The sequence below is a fragment of the Limanda limanda genome, chromosome 17 (genome assembly GCF_963576545.1).
Source record: "Limanda limanda chromosome 17, fLimLim1.1, whole genome shotgun sequence".
Lineage (NCBI taxonomy): Eukaryota > Metazoa > Chordata > Actinopteri > Pleuronectiformes > Pleuronectidae > Limanda > Limanda limanda.
The window spans coordinates 8,339,472-8,359,233 of record NC_083652.1 but is presented as its reverse complement, the minus strand read 5'-3'; the positions used below and the strand labels follow the sequence as shown (position 1 = coordinate 8,359,233).

Genomic DNA, 19,762 nt, shown 5'->3' with positions numbered 1-19,762 from the left:
GGATCTCAGACTCAGGCTCTCTGGTGTGCAGGGCTGTCTGACTCTCTGCTGCCCCCTGTTGTTTCCACACGGAGAAAATCTCACAGCATTTTAGTCCTTGAAAACGTCAGCGGAAAAAACTTTCTGTCAGTACGGAAGTGTGTGTTTGTGTGTGTGTATGTGTTGTATGGGTTTCATATCCTTTTACATCCGAAACTATTGAGACTTCTGTGACCTATAAAACTGAATTATGCCTTTGTCTTCTTGAACAATAAAGCTCAATTAATGACACACACATTTCCCTTTATATCTACATTTAATTACCCACAATCCTCTACTCTGTACTTGTTGGATTATGTTATTATCTATTACAAGTATCAGATTACATGACATTACATACATGTACTGTACATTTGTAGTACTGTAGATTTCATAAAGAACTGAAACCTGGAACCGATAATTCTCATGAAGTGACACATACCTCCTCTGTTAGTTACTCTTCATATGGCGACTGGCGACACAGGTACAGCATTGTGTGTTATCTATATTTGCCTCTCATATACTTGTGTGACTTTATATCTTTGTGATTAGGTTTCAGTTATGTGTATTCTTTCCTGAGACACTTTTGTTGCTTCGTTTATGACGTTGAGATGTTCGCGGTCTTTCTTTCCGCTGGAATCAAGAAAGGCCTCATGTGAGGGGGGGATTGTTGCATGTGTTTATTTTTGCAGATAAAAGAATGGAATTTAAATATAAGGTGAAGATATTGTGAAATGCACTCTTTTGTCCCGTTCCTCTGACGGTAACCCTGTGGTTCCTCGTCGTTCCGTTCCCTTAAAAAACCCTCTCCTGGCCTTAACCTCCTCCTGATCTAACCCCTGCTGTGTTTCCTTTCCCTTCTGACTTCTTTTCTCTCTAACACCCTAACCCAATCCTTCTCTTCTTCTCTCCTCCTTCTCTTCCGACCCTTTCTCCTCTCCTCGTGCCTCCGCTACCCTCTGACCCTCCAACCCTCCAACAGATGAGCCAACCAGCCCCGGCGCCGACTTGCGCGCCCGCCACGTGCCGGCGTCCTCCGTGGTGTCCAGCGGCATGAATTCGGCGCCCGCCGTTGTCACCAGCCCCGCCTCCCCCACCTTCACCTTCCCTATCACTAGGCTCTTCTCACACGACTGCAGTGAGTGCCCCCTCCCTCCCTGCCTCCCTCCCTGGCTCTCTCCCCCACTGCATGCAGCAGGAAAGTGCCTGATCCATAAAGAATATCTACTGATGTTCAGTAGAGTATCGCTCAAGGGAGCCGGATAAATGTGCATGAGATTTTGAAATGGGTTTCGTTTCTGAAGCATCGTAAGGCTACAGAGATCTTTGTCTGTGGGTAAAGATCATCATGGCCTTACGATGCTACCCAAGTGCTAAAATCCGCTACGGCGCAAGGGTCTGTCACTGCTATAATTTGCATCTTTTGAAGAATTGTATGACTTTAAGTCTTGTTTTGTCAAAAAAAATCTGCCAATTTCAAACTTTTTCAAATACAAAGGAAAAGTTTTCCTCAATCGAGGGCCACACTTTGCCTAAAAACTTAAAATTCTTGAAAGCAGCAGATTTCTATTTGAAATTAAATTTGAAAACAAGACTTTTGGGGTTTAGTTACAATCAAAAATGTCTGGGATTTTTATCTCTGCTGTAAAATGTTTGCATGCCAGATTTGTAGATTGCATGTTTGAAACAAAGAAAAACATGTTTGCTCAAAATATGTTATATGATATTCTGTCTGTGCATGGAAGTCAATGAGTTTCAACTAAATGTGCACGTCTGGTTTTAAATGGACCAACTGGGACTTGCATGATATTTGATAGTTGGGTTTCACAGAGGCTATAAACCTGCATGCCAGTGGTGAGAATAAAAAAGTCTAACCCAACGCTCCAGCTCATCTCCCCCACCCTCCACCCCCCACCCTCACCACGTCACTCACTCACTCGGGACCTCCGCCACCTCCTGCTCCCTCCCTTCGCTATCCCCATCTCCTAATCCAACACCGTCCACTGTGGTGATTGGCATTACATCAACACTCTGTCTTTCTCTCTGTCTCTTTTTCTTTTCTTCTCTCTCTCTTTCTCTCTCTCTCTCTCTGTTCATTCATTCCTCCCATCGAGCAGGCAGTATTAAATCCAGTCGCCGTTCCTCCTATCTTCTAGCCATCACCACGGAGCGCTCCAAGTCATGCGACGAAGGACTCAACACGTTCAGGGAGGAAGGCCGGGTCTTCTCGTGAGTACTGCTGAAGAGACCCCGGAGATTTTCATTGGATCAAAATGAAACCTTTCAAATTGAAGTTGCGGGCCAACATTTTTGACAGTTGTGTTGTTCTTCTCTACAGGAGGCTACCAAAGAGAGTGAAGAGTTTCTTCACCGACGGGGTGAGTTTAAATTAAATAGTTTATCAGCTAATCCCTTGTTTTTTAATATCCTGTTCTTGTTTTTCACCACTTATCTTGAGTTCGATCCTCTATTGTTGTCAGGTCTGCTGCTGTAGCATTCACATGTTATGTCCAAGTGCTATATGAAGACAGCTGGACAGTGAACAATAAACAGAACAACATTGTTATTTCTTCCATTGTGAGGGAAGCAGCGATAGAAACAAACTACAATGGGGCCCTGTCAGGGGAACCCGGCAAGGAGCTGACGAGACTCCAAAATGTTATTTTGACCTCTTATTTGTAAGAGGAACATTTTAATACTCAATCCCGTGATTGAAAATATTTTTTCACTTAAAAACTGTACCAGAGCTGCTTCAGACTTTGTGTAGGAAGCTTCCCAGCTGTGTGACCTGAGGCTGAATACATGTCAGAACGTTTCGGCCAGGATGGTTACTTCCTGAATTTCTTACATTTTTTGCTAAATGATGTTATGAAGCAACAGTCGTCTTGGAAATCACAAAACAAAATAATGCAACACCAAACCCTAAAGAAACTAAACCCTCGTTAAAGTCAGTGAATTCAAAGTGAACACCAATTTGACCCACAACTATGTTTCTTTTATTTTTTGTCAGTTTTTATTGTTTTAATACATTCAGATTTCAATTTCCAGGTGTCAAGACGCCAAATAATAGCGAATCTGAAATATCAATAAGGTTTCTAAACTTCTCCATGTGTGTGTTTCAGTCACTGGACAACCTTGGGACAGCAGAGGAGGTTCGATCTAAACGCCACTCCACCTCCGAGCTGGGAAACATCACCTACAGCGACGTGCGGAGAGAAGGATGGCTGCACTATAAACAAATCCTCACCGAGAAGGGCAAGGTGAGCGGACCGAGCTCGACCATGACCTGAGGTGAATGAAAAGCAGGCGGACGCTTCATTCACGCGACATTTTGTGTTTCCTTCACAGAAGGTGGGCAGCGGCATGCGTCCGTGGAAGCGAGTCTTTTCGATACTTCGCTCCCATTCGCTGTTCCTCTACAAGGACAAGCGGGAGGCGGTGCTCCGGGGGGCCACGATCGGTGGCTCGGCGGAGGACGACCAGCCTATCAGCATCCGGGGCTGCCTGGTGGACATCGCATACAGTGAGACCAAACGAAAACACGCCCTGCGACTGACCACGCAGGACTTCTGTGAGTACCTGCTGCAGGCGGAGGACCGGGAGGAGATGCTGGACTGGATAAAGGTCATCAGGGAGAACAGCAAGACAGACAGCGAGGTCAGAGGTCACACCTGTACAGAACCTGTGGTGTGTTTTTCATGAGAAAATCCCAGGATCCATTTGTTGATTTGTTTTGTATGTTGCAGGAGCTTGGATTTTCCAGACAGGCCCTCATCAATAAAAAACTGAATGATTACAGAAAACAAAGGTGAGTCCCCTGATTATACATTCTATTGTAATGAAGCAACTGTTGCCTCTGTTGTCTGTTGTCATGGCTGACGGCTTGAACTCAACACGTATCTCTGTCGCCCCCTGCAGTCCGACAGGCAGCAAGCCAGACTCGTCTCCCAGGATGGCCCGCATGAAGCCTCCCTTCCTGCAGAACAAGACGGAGAACGCTGCCGCAGCGCCACGCTCCCCCAAACAAGATGGCAAAGGTCAGTGTCGGGGGAAAGAAAAAATCTGCCACTGTGCTGCACATTCTCTCCTCAAATGGAAATGGAGGACATGTTTAGAAACATGGTCAGAAACAGACAAAACACTCATGATTAGATCAGTCTTGGAGGAAGTACATTTTACTTTCACACCTTGTGAACTGGTTCCTCATTTTCATATTTTTGTTAAGTCAAATTCACTCTTCCTGTGAAGACACTGTTATTCATTAGAAGTTATGGAGATTGATTATTATTATGATCATTATTATTATTGATTGAATAATATCACAGTTTAAGACTAATGCTAAGTGAAGTCTATGCTTTTTTAAACACATTTTAACCGTAACCATATCATATTTTTTACTTGATAAACACAAACCTCTCCAACAACACAAGTAGCACAGAGCCACAGGAATGAAATATCTGACTCATCCAAACTACAGCAGTGTGTGTACACAGTGGATTGCATAGTACATATTCCCAAAAGGATTTAGCAGGGCTTTCATATCAAAACAATAAAACATATGTTCAAAATAACATCATAGTAGGTCTATATCTATAATGTGTGTATATGCATGTATATAAAGATTGAGATTTCAGTCAACAGTGGTACGATAAATAATCAACTGGGGAAAAAAAGACGAGTAAATAAATTAAAATAACAAACTTATTTATATTTTTATGAAGACGAGCTGAAAATATATAGATTCCATAGATTCTTTGATCTGTATATTTGGGGAAAGTCTTATAGAAATAATCAATTCCACATTTACCTCGAGGTTAAATACTCCACAGTATTAAGGACCCCACAGCAGTTATTACCAGTCCATTGAGTAATATATATTTTTGGATAGCAGAGGACCAGAGTGTTGTGAATTTTCATTAAAGCTTTTATCATAAGAACTTTATAAACCTAAACACTGAGGCTCTGTGTTAAAGTCTTTTGTTGGATCTGTCCTCAGATGAGAGCAGCCCGCCAAAGTCTCCGTGGGGCATCAACATCATGAAGAAAACCAAGAAGGCCGGGCCCAAAGCTTTCGGTGTGAGGTTGGAGGATTGTCAGCCTGGTGTAATTAACAAGGTTAGCAACATCACCTCCCTCTGTAGCTGAAAGCTTTAATTTTCTTTCTTTTTTTAACTGAGAGTTAAATTTGTGATTCCATCCTGTCTCAGTTCATCCCATTGATTGTGGAGATCTGCTGCGGCCTGGTGGAGGAGATGGGTCTGGAATACACCGGAATCTACAGGGTCCCCGGGAATAACGCCGTGGTGTCGATGCTTCAGGATCAGCTCAACAAGGGCGATCAGATCAACCCTGCAGAGGAGGTGAGGCATTATAAATACACAGGGGCGCTTAGGCTAAATCCATCCTACAATGTTTTCATTTGAACACAGCATTTTCTAACAAGAATAATCTCTGTGCAAACTTCTCAGTTTTAGCATCTGTAAAACTCTGGAGTGGTTTTGAGACAAAGCTTATCTGTAGCAGAGTTAATGGTTTTCAAACAAAAATGTGTACTATGGATGTAGCCTCACTCACACCACAGAGGCTTTAGCAGTTTTATTTCACTCAATAAAAATGTATAATTAAATACAGATTTTTAAACTCAGTGATCCCTGACTCCTCTGTTTGTTTTGTTGCCTGTCATCAGAAGTGGCAGGACCTGAACGTTGTCAGCAGTTTACTCAAATCCTTCTTCAGGAAACTCCCAGAGCCGCTCTTCACCAACGGTGAGTCCACACATGACACTGTGTGGACACACGCTGCCACGCATCCAATTTAAACCGTCTTATCATTCGTGTGACTTGTTTTAACATGTATTCTCTGTACAGACAAGTACAACGACTTTATTGATGCAAATCGGATGGACAATGCAACTGACAGATTGAAGACTATGAAGAAACTGGTACGTGCTTGTTTGTATTCGTCAATGGAGGTAGAACAGGATCATTTACTCATTTGGTTAACACTTCCTGTTTCTCTTTCGCAGATCCGAGACCTTCCTGATTATTATTTCCACACTCTGAAGTTCCTGGTTGGTCACCTGAAGACGGTAGCAGACAGCGCAGATAAAAACAAGGTGCGTGAGGGTTAGAGAGAGAGAGAGCTCTATATGTATTTCAAAATGTAATGGTGCAGCTCTGAGACGTTGTGGTCGTCAACGCCCTTTTTGTGTCTCTTCCTGTGCAGATGGAGCCTCGTAACCTGGCGCTGGTGTTCGGGCCGACGCTGGTTCGGACGTCTGAGGACAACATGAAAGACATGGTCACACACATGCCTGACCGCTACAAGATAGTCGAGACGCTCATCCAGCATGTGAGAGACGCCGCACACAAACACTATTAAAATTGATAGATCTGTATAATAATAATTTTCAAGCTGAACATTTCTCTCTGTCATTTTTTATAGTACATCTGGTTTTTCACTGACAAACTAGACAAGGATGAAAAGGTATGTTTGTCATGTTGTTGCTATTTATTTATGGTACATACACAGTAATCCTTTATTCAGACATATGAAGTGAAAACCTTTACGTGCGTAATTAAACACAAGTACAGCAAAATACAGGAATTAAGAACATCAACTTACATTTTACATAAGATTTAATCATAAATGCACATCTCTTCTGCATTGTTTATCCCACAAAGTAAAACTTGTATATCAGTATAAACACAGATTTGGATATGTCTGTGAATGGCCATTTCGGACAAGTTTTATCATTAAATCAGGCGGGCTCTAATATTCACAGTAAAATTAAAATTGAATGTTTGATCAAACTATTTTTTATCATCCAGTGGAGTCATACTGCTGTTTGATAAAACCCTGAGGTCACCCTCCGTTTCGTGAGGTGACACGTCGTGGTTCAAATTCTATCTTGTAGTTTTATCTCTATGACTGAGAGCACAGATACACATCTATGCAAAAGCTGGAGAAAAACCGCATCTGTCAAACACTGATCCTGTTTCTATAACTACAGTATAAAGTCTCATCAGTATGCAGCCGCTGCCTCACTTAATCTCTTAGAAATTTAGGTAAATGAATGATATGGGTCACCCGCTGGCTTCAGGGATTAAACCGCAGCCTTTTGTTGGTTTATTGAATGTCATTTGTGTCCGTTCCCTGCAGACGCCTGTGGAAGCGGAGGACGTGCAGCCTGTCCCCAACATCGACCACCTGCTGCCCAACATCGGCAGGACCGGTCTGCTCGGGGAGGCCTCAGGTGAGGATGCTGTCAGCCGCCAGTCACCACGAGCTCTAACCGAGCCGAATGATAGCATTTGGGTGGCTGTAGTTGCCAACCCTAAAATACTGTTGCCTTCTGTTTTACAGGAAGTAGGAAATTCCCATCCAGTGCGTCACAATTATAAAATGTGGGTGGGGGGGGGGGGGTCCAGCTGTCAGATTTTTCTTTAGATGAAATAATAAGTGCTCTGTTGTTAGATTTTGTTATCAAGTCTCAAGAAATACACTTGATTCAACATAGATTATCGTATAATTCACCTCTAGGACTACACATAACTAATTATTTTAAATGTAGCTTTTCCTGGTAACACTTTGAAAGCTCTCAAGTGTCGACAGCCCTGGCATGAAGTCAGATGGCTGCATTCCTCGCTTGATTGAAATTCCTCGTTGGAAGTTTGTCCCAGTTTGAAAGCAGAATTCCCTACTTCCCAGCAGAACTGGAATGCAGCATAAGAAATTAAGCCTTGTGTCCGATAGCACTTGGACCGTCTCTCGATAGCGTGCCGATACTTCTCTCCTCTCTGCTGACCTCTTTTTTTCCCCCCCACTCCACGTTGCTCATCTTTCACTTTCTCTGTACGTTTCTGCATTTTCCTTTTCTTAGCTGAGCCTGTGGAGCAGCCACTGCGGTAGGATGGGAACTCCCCTGGCAATACACGTGTGTGGGTGTGTGTGTGTGTGTGTGTGTGTGTGTGTGTAACCGTGTCAGTGCATCATATTGGGAAAGTGAAATAATGGGGGAGTGTTTGTGTGAGAGAGTGTCCGAGGTGGTGATGGTTGGTGTGTCCATGGTCTCCATTACCCTCCTGAAAGTCGGTGTGTCCCTCTCAGTGTCAGGCGGAGGTGTCTGTGAGAACATGTCACTTCTGTGTCTCCTACGACCACAGGGCCATGGGAGATGGGGAGATTTCGAGAATATTGTCGTTATATTATAAGAATAAAGTTGTAATGTTATAAGAATAAAGTTGTTATTGAGAATAAAGTCTTAATTTATTGGAAAGAAAGTCATTGTTGAGAAGAAGGACGTAATATTATGAGAGGGAAGTTGTAAATGAGGAAAAAGAAACCTCTGGATCTAGAATCTCGAACCAATCTCATTATTTCTTGAGAAATAACCACACCTCTTTGAAAATCGTAAAAGCAGTAAACAATGATAACTCACAGTGGACCACTGCTAAATATTTCCTCCTCCACAAACCAAGTCTTTGTGGTTCTTTCTTCAGAATAGACTCATTTTCCTGTATGTTTTGCTGATGAGCTAAAAGATAAAGTATTTTGTAATTTTTGTTATTTGAAACCTAAATTAAAGTATAACGCCCTATTTAACACAGTCAACATGCTTATTTCCTAATATTCCCCCTCTATATCCTCACAACATTATGAATTTACTCTCATTACGTTACGTCTTTATTCTCATAAATTTACGACTTTGAATTCTTAATATTACTTTATTCTTGAAATCTCCGATTGTTTCCTATTAAGTGGGCCTGATATCAGGTCGTAGTCTTCCCAGTCTGACTAATGCATTAATGGATGACTGGATGCTGTCTGCCTGTTAAAGCTGCTGTGTCTGACACACCAGTGTACACCAGTGAGCTCTGTCACTGAGAGACTAGTCCCTCACCAACGGCCTCTGTCATCTGAAGCAGTCGCCTCTGGCCACTCGTCAAGAGAAGAATTTCCATGGGTGTAGTCTAATCCTTAGGATCTCACCTCCACCCTTTGAAGTCCCGGCAACATCAGCTGTAAACAACCAAACCTCTTTTACCTGCGGGTTTTCAATCAATATTAAACCTGTTTTAAGAAAAGCTTTCATTTCCCAAAGTGCAGCTGTAGCTAGGACAAGGCAAACACCATGACTCTCTGGTGAAGTCGACTCTGCACACAAAGAGGAAGTTCAGTTGAGTGAGAGGTGTCAGGTTCTAAAATCCCAGACAAGCCCCCAGTTTGTTACTATGCGGTTCTGAGACCAAAGCAAATATGGGCAGGACATGCAATGGATTTACTAAAACAAGGAAGATTTAATGAACAAAATGTAATTTTCATTAAACTAATAGCGAACAACATAGTGTGTTCTGGGCTGGCAGGAACTAGCAATGCTTTATTAACTAGCCGGACATTCGGAGAGAGCATCCATCTCCCATGTAACTGAATCAATGTTTTTCTTTTATTATTTATCAATGAGATAAAACAGAAAATCAGAGAATCTTCATATTAAGGAGAAGCCAAAATCAAACTGGAGTTATGGTTGAAATACATTTTGCTGCTCAGCTAATCAAACAGGAATTTACTGCTTCAGGACTAGTAGTTACAGGTGTGTCAGTAGAGTCTTAACACCTGACTGGTTGATATTTGGTCTAAAGCCTGGGGCTTTTACTCTGAAAGGCTTCTTTTTCTCCATGACTGGAAATATCACATCACTATCACTTGTGAGGCCCTCGTGCTGAGCTGCATTCTGGGAAAACCTAGTCTTTTCCTGGATTTTAATGGAGGTGTATCTGATACAAAGAGATGGGTGAAAACCCTCAATGGTTTTTTTACCACTGATGTTGGTTCATGAGACACGACTCCATCTAGAGCACCTTAGGAAGCCACGCCCCCTCCATTACCCCTGGGTTTCTCTCCAGATTTAGACGACGCAGCTTCTCCTCCTGCGTCGGTGTGTCCGTCCGTTTGTGTTTGTGAGGGACTGTGTTTCACTTCACGCTGTCGATTATTTCCGCTTTCACTCCCAACGCTTCTCCTCTCACTGATTGATGCCATCGGTGTTTTTCAGTGATATCATCAGTGTGTGCTGTGGTTTCCTAATGCTCCCCACCCCCCCTTTCCCAAATCAACAAAACCCTGCCCCCACCCAATCATCCTCCATATTCCCTCAGTGTGTGATTCAGTGTCTTTGTGCCGGGGTCCGTCAGGGGGCAGAGGGCACAGAGGCAGACATTTTCCTGAAAATTTAGCTGAGGAGTTTTGTGCTTTAGCTGCTTTAGCTGCTGCGGCGCTTCTCCCTCCAAACAGAAACCTTAAGGTGTGTCGCGTCTGTAGCCGCACCTGAATCAGTGATGTCATAGCGGGTTTTTCCCCCTGTACAGCAGGTGGGAAACACCCGCTGTGGCATGGAGGAGTAAATTTGTTAAACAGAAGAGCTGATCAGCTGCAGGTTTCAATCTGTTCTTTTATAAAAAAAAAGTGTTTATCACGCAATCTGCCTCTGTGTCCTTCACCGTGACTGTTCTGACCTTTTGTTCCCTTTATTGGATTTGACCCACTTAGCGTTATTCTATTTTCTCGTTCCCCAGACTCAACCAACAGTGACTCAGCTAAATCGAAGGTAATATCTCCTACGTCATGAAATAACAGTGAACCTTTATACACAAGTGAAACATATGTGAGAGCTTCAAAGTTACATTTCCCCCTTTTTCAGGGGTCGTGGGGGTCAAAGAAGGACCTCACAGCGAAGGACTTCCTGACTCTGTCCATCATGTCAGCTGTGTCCGGCCGCAAGCGCAGGAAGCGGCATAACGGGCGCCGCGTGGGCAGCAGCACCGACGACGACTCAGAGCACGAGCCAATCAAAGCCGGACATCTAGGGGCAGAGGAGGGAGAGGAGGCGGCGTCTCCTGCAGGGGACACTGCTCCCCGGGCAGAGGCGGAGGAAGATGACGATGATGAGGAAGAAGAAGAAGAAGAGGAAGATGAGGAAGTTGTAGAAAGCGGAGTGAAAGAGGAGGTAGAACAAGAGGTGGCGGCGGTTATTCCCAGTCGGCCGTGCTGCAAAGAGGAAGAGGATGCAGGAGGAAGACAGGCAGTGATACTGCTTCAGGAGGAAGAGCCGAGGGCAGAGGTCAAAGGGCCGGCATGGCGATCGCCGGAGGATGCACGCTCCATCGTTTCCGGTTACTCCACCCTCTCCACCTTGGGGCGCAGCCTGGGGTCCGAGGGGAGGGGGGACGACGCCGATGACGAGACCAGCGAGCTGGTGAGCGAGACGGACAACGAGAGCGGCTTCGCCTCGCGCTCCCTCACCCAGGAGAGACCCGAGAAACACCCCGACACACCGGTGAACACACAACCGCCAGCCGCCCCGCGCAGCTTCCTCTACACACACTACAAACCCCCGGTGCTCTCACCCACCAACCTGCTGGCCCCGCCCACACACACACCAGACTCTGCGGAGAGGAGTGAAGGAGGGGCGCGCTCCACCACGCCCTCGTCCTCCTCCTTCTCCTCCTCCTCCACCACTCACAGACTGCACTCGCGGCCTTCCTTTAACTCCCACAAGCTGATCCAGTGTGACACTCTTGCCAGGAAGAAGATGAAGTCGGAGAAGTCCAAGGCCCGCTCCCTGGACCTGATGGAGCTGGCCGAGGCCGCCGCCCAGTGCGACGGGGCCGGCTCTGGGTCGGACGGTGCGCCCAGATTGAGAAGAGACGCATCCAGAGCCAACCCCTCCTCAGGCAGCAGTCAGGAGAGCCTGCGCCCTGCCCGGCCCAAAACGGCTCTGCCGCCCTGCGAGGCCGCCTCCTTCACCCCGACCGGCCCTGGCGGCAGGTCTCTGGCTGAGCAGGTGCGCGCTCGCCTGCTGGGATCCGCCGACGACCTGCGCAGCGTGGGACTGCGGAAACCGCTCTCCCCCGAGACGCGGAGGAAGAGGCGGGCCTGGCGCCGACACACCGTGGTGGCCTCCCCGACTGAGACGTCCGACAAGAGACCCACTATGATCTTCAATGACTTCCCCCTGTCCCCTATCAATCAAAACCAGGTCAAATCACCAGGGCTGCCTCGGGATGCAGACGTTCTCGAACAAGAACCGGCTGCACGTCAAGTCCCCACCTCTAGATTCCACCAGTACCTGTGAGCCTTGCCAGGTAACACCACCCTCCAGTCCAAGGAAGGCTTCGGGGGGGCTGGGGTCCGGCCAAGCTGCAGACCCCCCCCCCTGCAGGTCATTAGACCCCAGCAGCGTGAACAGAGTTGTGGTTAGTTGCCGTCAGAGCAGCCCACCCTTTTTCTTTTTGATAAGCTCCGTTTGCATGGCGAGGGGCATTCGGGTGTTGCCAAAGCTTTTGTTTTCTCTCTTTCCTATATGTGTGCTTTTATAGAAAATAAACAGGAACAGGGCAGAGACACAAACAGACCTCATCACAATCAATGTCACAGCCAAGAATTCTCATGTGAGCAGCCACCGAGCGTCCTTCCCGTCTTCTCTTCCTTCCAGCCTGGCTCACAGACGTAAACACAGGGTTAAAACCCCTTCAAGTGACCAGAGGAGGGTTCGGAAACGCGACCTTCCTGTGTCTCTTGAGAAAAAATGGTGCTTCTTATCAAGTGGAATTACAAACGTCTGTGAGCCAGAAGAATTAATAGTCAGGGTAAAACAATTTCAAGAGGGATGTCAATTGATCTTTTCATATCAGTCTTCCTTATCTGTTACTCCCCAGACCACACACACTGTTAATCTCCAAACGACACACACATTAGGTCAGAGACACAAAGTACACTCATCTCTCTCTCTCTCTCTCTCTCTCTCTCTCTCTCTCTACGTGTTTATAATGTTTTTGCGCAACAATATTCGTGATGATGTCCGAGCGTGCAGGTGTTTGTGTTGAACAATTTTTGTAACATTTGTACAAAGCCTTGTTAAGTTAACCTTGTAAATATAAATATTATGTTATCAAATTTGTTTTCACTTTTTTTAGTTCTTTTTTTATGGTTTACAAAACAAAACGTGCGTACAAAGTGCACAGTCATTTCTTTCAAGATGTTACTTGAAAATGTTTCCCTTAATATATAATTTTTTTTGTTTTATATTCTCTCTATATATATATTATATATATATATATTTTGTATTAAAGTGAAAAAAAGTACTTTTATTGTGATTTCACCTCTTGGGTGTACCTGTTCCGAGGAGACGAGATAAACACGACTAACCCTGTTCCTTATTTCCTCATCGATGGCCTTTCTCTCTGATTCTCAGCACTCTGCAGACAACTTTTATCTTGATTAAGTCTTAGAAATAAGTTTATCTGGGGACTTTATATTCAGCAGTGTTGCATCAACATGTAGCAAGATAAAAACAATGTAATCTGTTAATTATTACACCATATTGGACAGTTTGCAGGCAGCTCAGAGCCACACTGTGACAACTGACCTCATTATTTGTTTTTGATATTCGTGTCTGGGTTTACTGAGCGTTGCCTTCACAGATCTGCTCATATATACTGAGCTCGAGACAAAGTAGATCCTCTCTTGTGATAAAAGCCAGAGGGGAAGCCTGGCAGAGTTTAACAGACTGTTAAAATATTATGTGGTGCGTAGAAACGGCTACATGTTCACTGTGTTTTCATCCCATCCCCTCTGAGGGTTCGTCCGTCTGCACTTTTATTACATTGAGGTTAGATGACCGGGGACTTTTCCACGAGGTCAGGCTGTAATAAATCCTCCCTGACTGTGGAAGCGGTGCATTCGAGGACATGAACACAGAACACCTGCTAACAATCGTATAGTTCCCTCGTTTCAGAGCCAACGTGCCAACAGAAAACAACACAAGCAGGAGGCGCAGCTCCCAAAGTCACCAGAGTCTCGCTTGTTTTCATCAGACCAAAAGATCAAACCCCAGTGAAAACTAAAATAATAATAATGATAATAATAATAATGATAAGTTATAGTCTTGTCTTACCTCAAGATATTTTCGACAAGTGCCTGATGATTTTTTCTGGAATGTGTTTTCTTTCTGCAGTGCCATGCTCAGCTCCTATCTTTCCGTTTCCTTGTGTTGTTTCTGGGTCTCCTCCCTCCTCTCCTGTGGTTGACGGTTTCACTGAGGCACCGACCCAAAGAATATGTGCATCAAATACAAGCGGTCTTTCTGAGAGGAAATCAAAAAGGAAGAAGCACACTTCACGCCAAGGACATGTCTATGCACTCTCTTTGTCTTTAACACAGGCATCACACAGCTATTACTGATGCTGCTCAGAGGGAGGTGTAGGTTTCTCTCAGCCGCTGTTTCCCTTAACAAACTGAGGCTCTCTCTCTCTCTCTCTCTCTCTCTGCCTGGTGATCCACAGTGTGTGAATATGGTACACCTAACAAAAACTCCCTGAGGTCAGAACAGACAACATCCCACCGTCTACAGACGAACCAACAGCCCACTTCATCAACTCAGCTGCTGTGTGTTGTTTGAAATGTGATCCCCCTCATGTCTCCTTGTTGTGTTTTTAAAATCTTTTGTACATACTATCTTCATATGTAACATACTGTATTGTGTACATTTGGAATTGCTTTTTGAGTATAACTAATATGAAAATGACTGGACTTTTAAAAAAAAAAGGTTGTCCACCTGAAACCATTTCCCCTCATGGCTGTGTGCTTTAAAGCAAGGTTATATGTAAATAAACAGAACTATGTTTAAAAAAAAAAAAAAGATAATTACATGTGTGTTATGTTTTTGTGATTGTGGGATTTTGGAAGACTTGTGCTTTAATAGACAACTTCTAATAGCTGAATAACGCCCTCTAGAGGTTGTGGATGGATACGGTCTCTACAGACACTGGCACAGATTACCTCTCCTCCTGAAGGAAACTTCTTCGGAAATACTGACACTGTACCTTTTAATTCACTCGATCATAGAGCCACACCAGGGAGGATGTTTGAGGGTTGATGCCGGAAGTAAAACTAAGATGCGTCAATGCAGAGATTAAACATAACAGAGCGGTTTGCTGGAGGGAAGTGACTTCATGAATAAAGTCTCCACTGCTATTACAGGCAATAGTCTGAAATGAGGCAATCACCAAATGTCGGTCAAATTCTGGCCGATGCTGCTACTCACTGATATGACTAAACAGTTGGGCTCTTGAATAGTTATAGATCCTGTGAATATGAGCTCAAAGACTGAATCTATAAGTGAAACTAGGATCCTTTCACCGAAATTTAGATCTCTGGTAAACACCATTTGCGGTGGATCCTTTAGATTTTGACATGAACAATATTTTTTTCTTTAACCTTTCTGAATACTATCTTTAATAGATTTTACTCAAGAATAGAACCTGACCCATGAGGATTTGGGAGGCCAATACCGATGCCAATATTCGGATGCAACACCCTCTCATGTTATTAAACCCTTATAACAAAGACATAATTGAGTCTTAATATTTTACAGTTGGACCTAAATTATCCTAAGTAGTTAAATGTAAAAACTTTATAGGACTTGATAAGAATATTTAAAATTAATTATGGTAAATGTAGACATAACTGCACATCTTTTCTGCATCGTTTATTTTACAAAATAATAGGAAAACATATATGTAGCTATGGAAGACTCATACCGGATGATTTGAATCGATCAAGGGATTACTCGGTCTAGCCCTACTCAAGAGTGGGTTAACCTTCATAAAGAGCATGTCCATCATGTCCCCCCCCCCCATACTGCTGCTGGCTTCAGTCTGTATTCCTCCTATTCGCGGCCCACTGATGTCTTCTGTCCGGATCCCCACAAGAAAGGCTTTGTGATTATCAACATGCTGACGAACAGCCACGTACAGTGTCTTCACGCTGCAGCGCTCAGGAACCACTTCCTGTTTCGGAGCAGGCTTTTCACAACACACGACAGGTTTAGGCAGAATTTCAAAATTTTTATTTGAACTTAATATTAACACACAACTGTTAAAATGTCCGCTCTGGAATTGACTTCTGCAAAACAGTATTTTGCAAGCTGGCCCAATTAGCTGTCATTTGTTATTATGTGTGTTGTTTTTTTTTTATTAAATGGTGGGGCAACATACAATGTTTGATTTGATCAAAATCAAAAACGAAAGAGTAAATGTTCAATTGGAACCAACAAAATATCCTCGCGTTGTCAAATACATTCTCTTTATAAAAAGAACAATATTTTTGGAAGTATTTACATTTCATCTTGAAAAAAGAAAACAACAACAGGACACCCTTTACAGTCCAAATAGAAAATAAACGTCAAGTATTGCATTGTAATGCAAGGACCCAACAGTCCTGATGACAAACTGATTACAGAAAAAACCGATGACACTTTTTTAAAACGCAATAGTCCCGTTGTGTTACCTCTTTCAAACGGTGTTAACTAGTGTCTTCTAGTTGGTGGCGACCTGGGCCCGGTCGCTGCTCGGCTGGTTCTGCAGGAGCAGCTCCGTGTTCTGGGCCCTCAGTCTGTCCAGCTCCCGCTCCAGCTCCCGGAGCCGGACCAGGGAGCTCTCCACGGTCAGACCCCCGGGCTCCGCGGCCCTCCTCAGCCGGTTGTTCTCCTCCTCCATGCGGGACATGCACTTCTCCAGCTCCAGGTACTCCTGCACCAGCTCCTGCTTGGTCATGTTCTGCAGGCTCTCGACGTGGTACATCTCGTAGGTCTCGGAAAAGTCTCTCTGGAGAAACTCCCCACCTGCGTTCCCGGGCCTCCCGATGCCGTCGCTGCCTCCCCCGCCGCTGCCGTCATCCTCGTCCTCCTCCTCGTTGTTGTCGAACACCTCCTCCTCGCTGCCCGTGTCCTCCATGCGACCGCCGAGCCCCGAGGGCCGCTTGCCCCCGGTCTCGGTGTTGAGGTCCGGCTCCTCCCGGTCGTGCTCGTCCATCAGGAACTGGGTGGTGTTGTACGGGGCCACCGGGAGCCCCTTGGCGAACATCTCCTCCCTGAGGCGGGAAGCCCTGGCAGTCTCTTTCTCCTCCAGGGCTTTCCTCTCCTCCCAGGAAAGTTTGTAGTAGGGCTTCCAGTTGCGCTTCTTCCTGCTGGTCCTGCGCCGGTGTCTCTTCTTGCCCAGGCGCGCGTCCAGGCCGGTGTCGGAGTCGATGTGCAGGTTCTCCTCCGGCACCTGGTCCAAAGTGTCCTGCAGGGGGGCGTCCTCGCCGTTTTTCACCCCGGCATTCTGGTGCTCCTGCGCTGAGACCGGGGACACCGGAAGCAGGTTTCCGGCTGCCACGGCAGGGCACACCCCCCTCTGACCGCCCCTCATCTGCCATAACTTGTCTGTGTTGATGTCTCCGCAGCTCTCCGCCCGCTGCTGCTGCTGCTGCCGCCGCTTCTGCTCCCTCTGGCGCCCCCTGTCGCCGTTCACCGGTCCTGCCCGACCGCTGACCGGGAGATGCTCCAGCGGGTCCCGGCTGCTCCCACCTGACGGGCTGGTTCTCAGGTGATGCTGGCTCCGCTCCGCCGGCTCCGTCATCCTGCTCGATCCGATCCGATCCAATCCGCTTCAACGCATTTTCTAAACCACGTTAACACTTTCGAATCTCAGCTTCAAAAAGTTCATCAAAAGACGTCAAACTTTTTTTTTTTCTTCTTTCTCAAAGAAATGATTCTTATGCCAGAAGGAGACAAGGGTCCCTGACGGAAGTTTAGCTGGTGTGTAAAAAAAACAACAAAGTGTGTAAAAGTGAACTTCCGAGCACTACACACTTGTTACTCCTCCGAGGGTTTGTCAGAGCAACTGTCGCTAACTCCCATTAACTGTTTCGCTGCTGTCACAGCTGTCGCTCAGCCGGAGACACGTTCCTCCCTCACCACGGTGTCCAGTGTGTTCCCCGAGAACAGCGAGCTCCTGGTTATATAGTAGCTCCGCCTCTGCGCCGCGCGCATGCCGCCGCACGTCGCGCCTGATGCATTGTGGGACATGTTGTTGTGATATCGGTGAAGCGAGTGGCGGAGAGGGCCCCTGCGAACTCCAACGCCCACAATTCTACCACAACTGACAAGCATTTTGTCCAATCATACTGTAGAATCTTCAGTCCGGTAAAGCCCGCCCTCCTCTTCGTCCATTGGACAAGAGGACATCTTTGCTGTTGCTAAGCTTAAAGTATTTTCTAATTGGACGGCGTGGCAGTCTATCAAAAGAACGTAATCCACACCAAGAAAGCAGTCCGGGGCATTTTTACGGGAGCTACCATTTACCAATAAGGGGGAAATAGGACAGTTGACGGAATACAAGTTGGTTGAAATACTTATAAATTACATCGCCCCGTTACTTAAACAAAAAAGAATATGTTATACATGTTAATATAGAGTTTAGCTCGACTTGCTGTCCACGTGGCCACAAGTCGAATTAATGCTACAGCGAACTCCCTCCTACATTTCAGCCAGAATGAAGACAACCTCTGACGGAAACTAGTCCGCGCAGTGTGTTCACATCAGAAAAGAAGTAAATAAACACGTTTAAAAATCCAAATAATTGTTCTGGTTCAGTGGTGAAAACACGTGGTCCATTTTCCCTTGGATCTGTGAATGTTTCCGTATAAACAGGCTGTGCGCTGCGCGGAGTGATACACTGAGGGGGCAGCGGCTCAGGACAACTCTGGATTCAGCGTAAACAAACGTCAGTCATTGTGGAGCTGCCGCTGCGAGCGCAGCTCTGAGCCCCTCGCCGTGCGAAGGGCGGGTCAGGCGGACTCACTCGGGCTCAGTGGTCGGGTTCGCAGTGCTCGGGCCGGTGCAGAGTGTTTCTGAGTATCTTCTTCCACTCGTGCTCTGATCTGCAGTGTGAGACCTGCGCTGTTGTGTCGTGTTAACAGCTAAGGATAAGCTAGCTAGCTAACGTTAGCCAAACGTTGACGCTAGTTAGCAGATGAGCGTCTGTGGTGTCGCTACAAAATTAAACTGTTAGCAAATCAATGAATGTTCAGTCAAATACGCCACAAGTAAAATAAACGTAACCTTTCAGCGCCATGTTACTTATAAGATAATAACTTGAATCTGGGAGAACTCCACACAGTCCATGAAGCTAGCTAATGCTAACTAGCTTAGGCTACTACGTTGTGTAAAAAGTTAATAAACAATGATGTGTTATTCATTTTCATTGAAATGTTTTCCGCATATATTAATCGATAGAGCTACGAACACTACAAAGTGAATAAAGGCTAAACGATCATAAGATCACCAGCGTTAGCCATCTGCTAACTAGGCCTGTGTTTATCCTGGGTCAGATTAGTTGCTGGATAGGAACGTTAGTTTTGTGTTACAGAATTACGATCGATTTCAACATATGTATTTGTACTTCCTGTCGGACAGTGTGGTTCTCGTTGTGTACAAATACGCAAACAGTTTTATCAACACACTTTGTTCTTAATGATATGAGATGGGAGACCCTCGATGAACTAGTTCAGTTTCAGGAAGTAGACAGGCCCTGATCTTGCAAGGCAGCCCTGAGCCTCCAGTGAGTTTACTGCTGCTCACTAAGCTCCAGTTGTATTCTGCATACCAAAATAAAAATGTTCTTATACTAGCTCTCTTATCGTTTCTCATTTTCTTTATAAAGGTGGTCAGGTTTAAAATAAACAGCTTTAAATAAATCAGTGTTAGAAAAATATTCAGCCTTGTTCTTGCAACTTAAACTATTCCAAAATATAAAAATTGGGATGCACATTCTTCACCAACACACTTGGAGGGACTGCTTGCAACACTCTGTGTCTTTACACTGTGTAGAGGGAGTCAACACACTGACTTCATCTTTCTGTG

The 19,762-nt window shown here is 45.3% G+C and overlaps 2 protein-coding genes across 2 annotated transcripts in view; one reads left to right on the top strand and one right to left on the bottom strand.

The window, feature by feature from the left end:
• arhgap23a (Rho GTPase activating protein 23a) overlaps positions 1–12,972 on the top strand; it is a 70,286-nt gene extending 57,314 nt beyond the window's left edge. The window contains exons 8-24 of the mRNA XM_061089444.1: positions 1,001–1,156; positions 2,136–2,247; positions 2,357–2,396; positions 3,141–3,278; positions 3,367–3,675; positions 3,765–3,826; positions 3,937–4,055; positions 5,015–5,133; positions 5,226–5,378; positions 5,705–5,783; positions 5,886–5,959; positions 6,044–6,133; positions 6,244–6,369; positions 6,463–6,504; positions 7,180–7,273; positions 10,593–10,624; positions 10,718–12,972. Coding sequence (XP_060945427.1) covers positions 1,001–1,156; positions 2,136–2,247; positions 2,357–2,396; positions 3,141–3,278; positions 3,367–3,675; positions 3,765–3,826; positions 3,937–4,055; positions 5,015–5,133; positions 5,226–5,378; positions 5,705–5,783; positions 5,886–5,959; positions 6,044–6,133; positions 6,244–6,369; positions 6,463–6,504; positions 7,180–7,273; positions 10,593–10,624; positions 10,718–12,151 — 3,179 coding nt within the window. The 3' untranslated portion in view covers positions 12,152–12,972. The remainder of the gene's footprint in view (positions 1–1,000; positions 1,157–2,135; positions 2,248–2,356; positions 2,397–3,140; positions 3,279–3,366; positions 3,676–3,764; positions 3,827–3,936; positions 4,056–5,014; positions 5,134–5,225; positions 5,379–5,704; positions 5,784–5,885; positions 5,960–6,043; positions 6,134–6,243; positions 6,370–6,462; positions 6,505–7,179; positions 7,274–10,592; positions 10,625–10,717) is intronic.
• A 2,930-nt stretch (positions 12,973–15,902) lies between these two features.
• hexim1 (HEXIM P-TEFb complex subunit 1) lies at positions 15,903–17,816 on the bottom strand. The gene has a single exon (XM_061089445.1). The coding sequence runs from the start codon at positions 17,475–17,477 to the stop codon at positions 16,395–16,397; it is 1,083 nt and encodes a 360-aa protein (XP_060945428.1). The 5' UTR covers positions 17,478–17,816; the 3' UTR covers positions 15,903–16,394.
• Between the last annotated feature and the right edge of the window lie 1,946 nt (positions 17,817–19,762).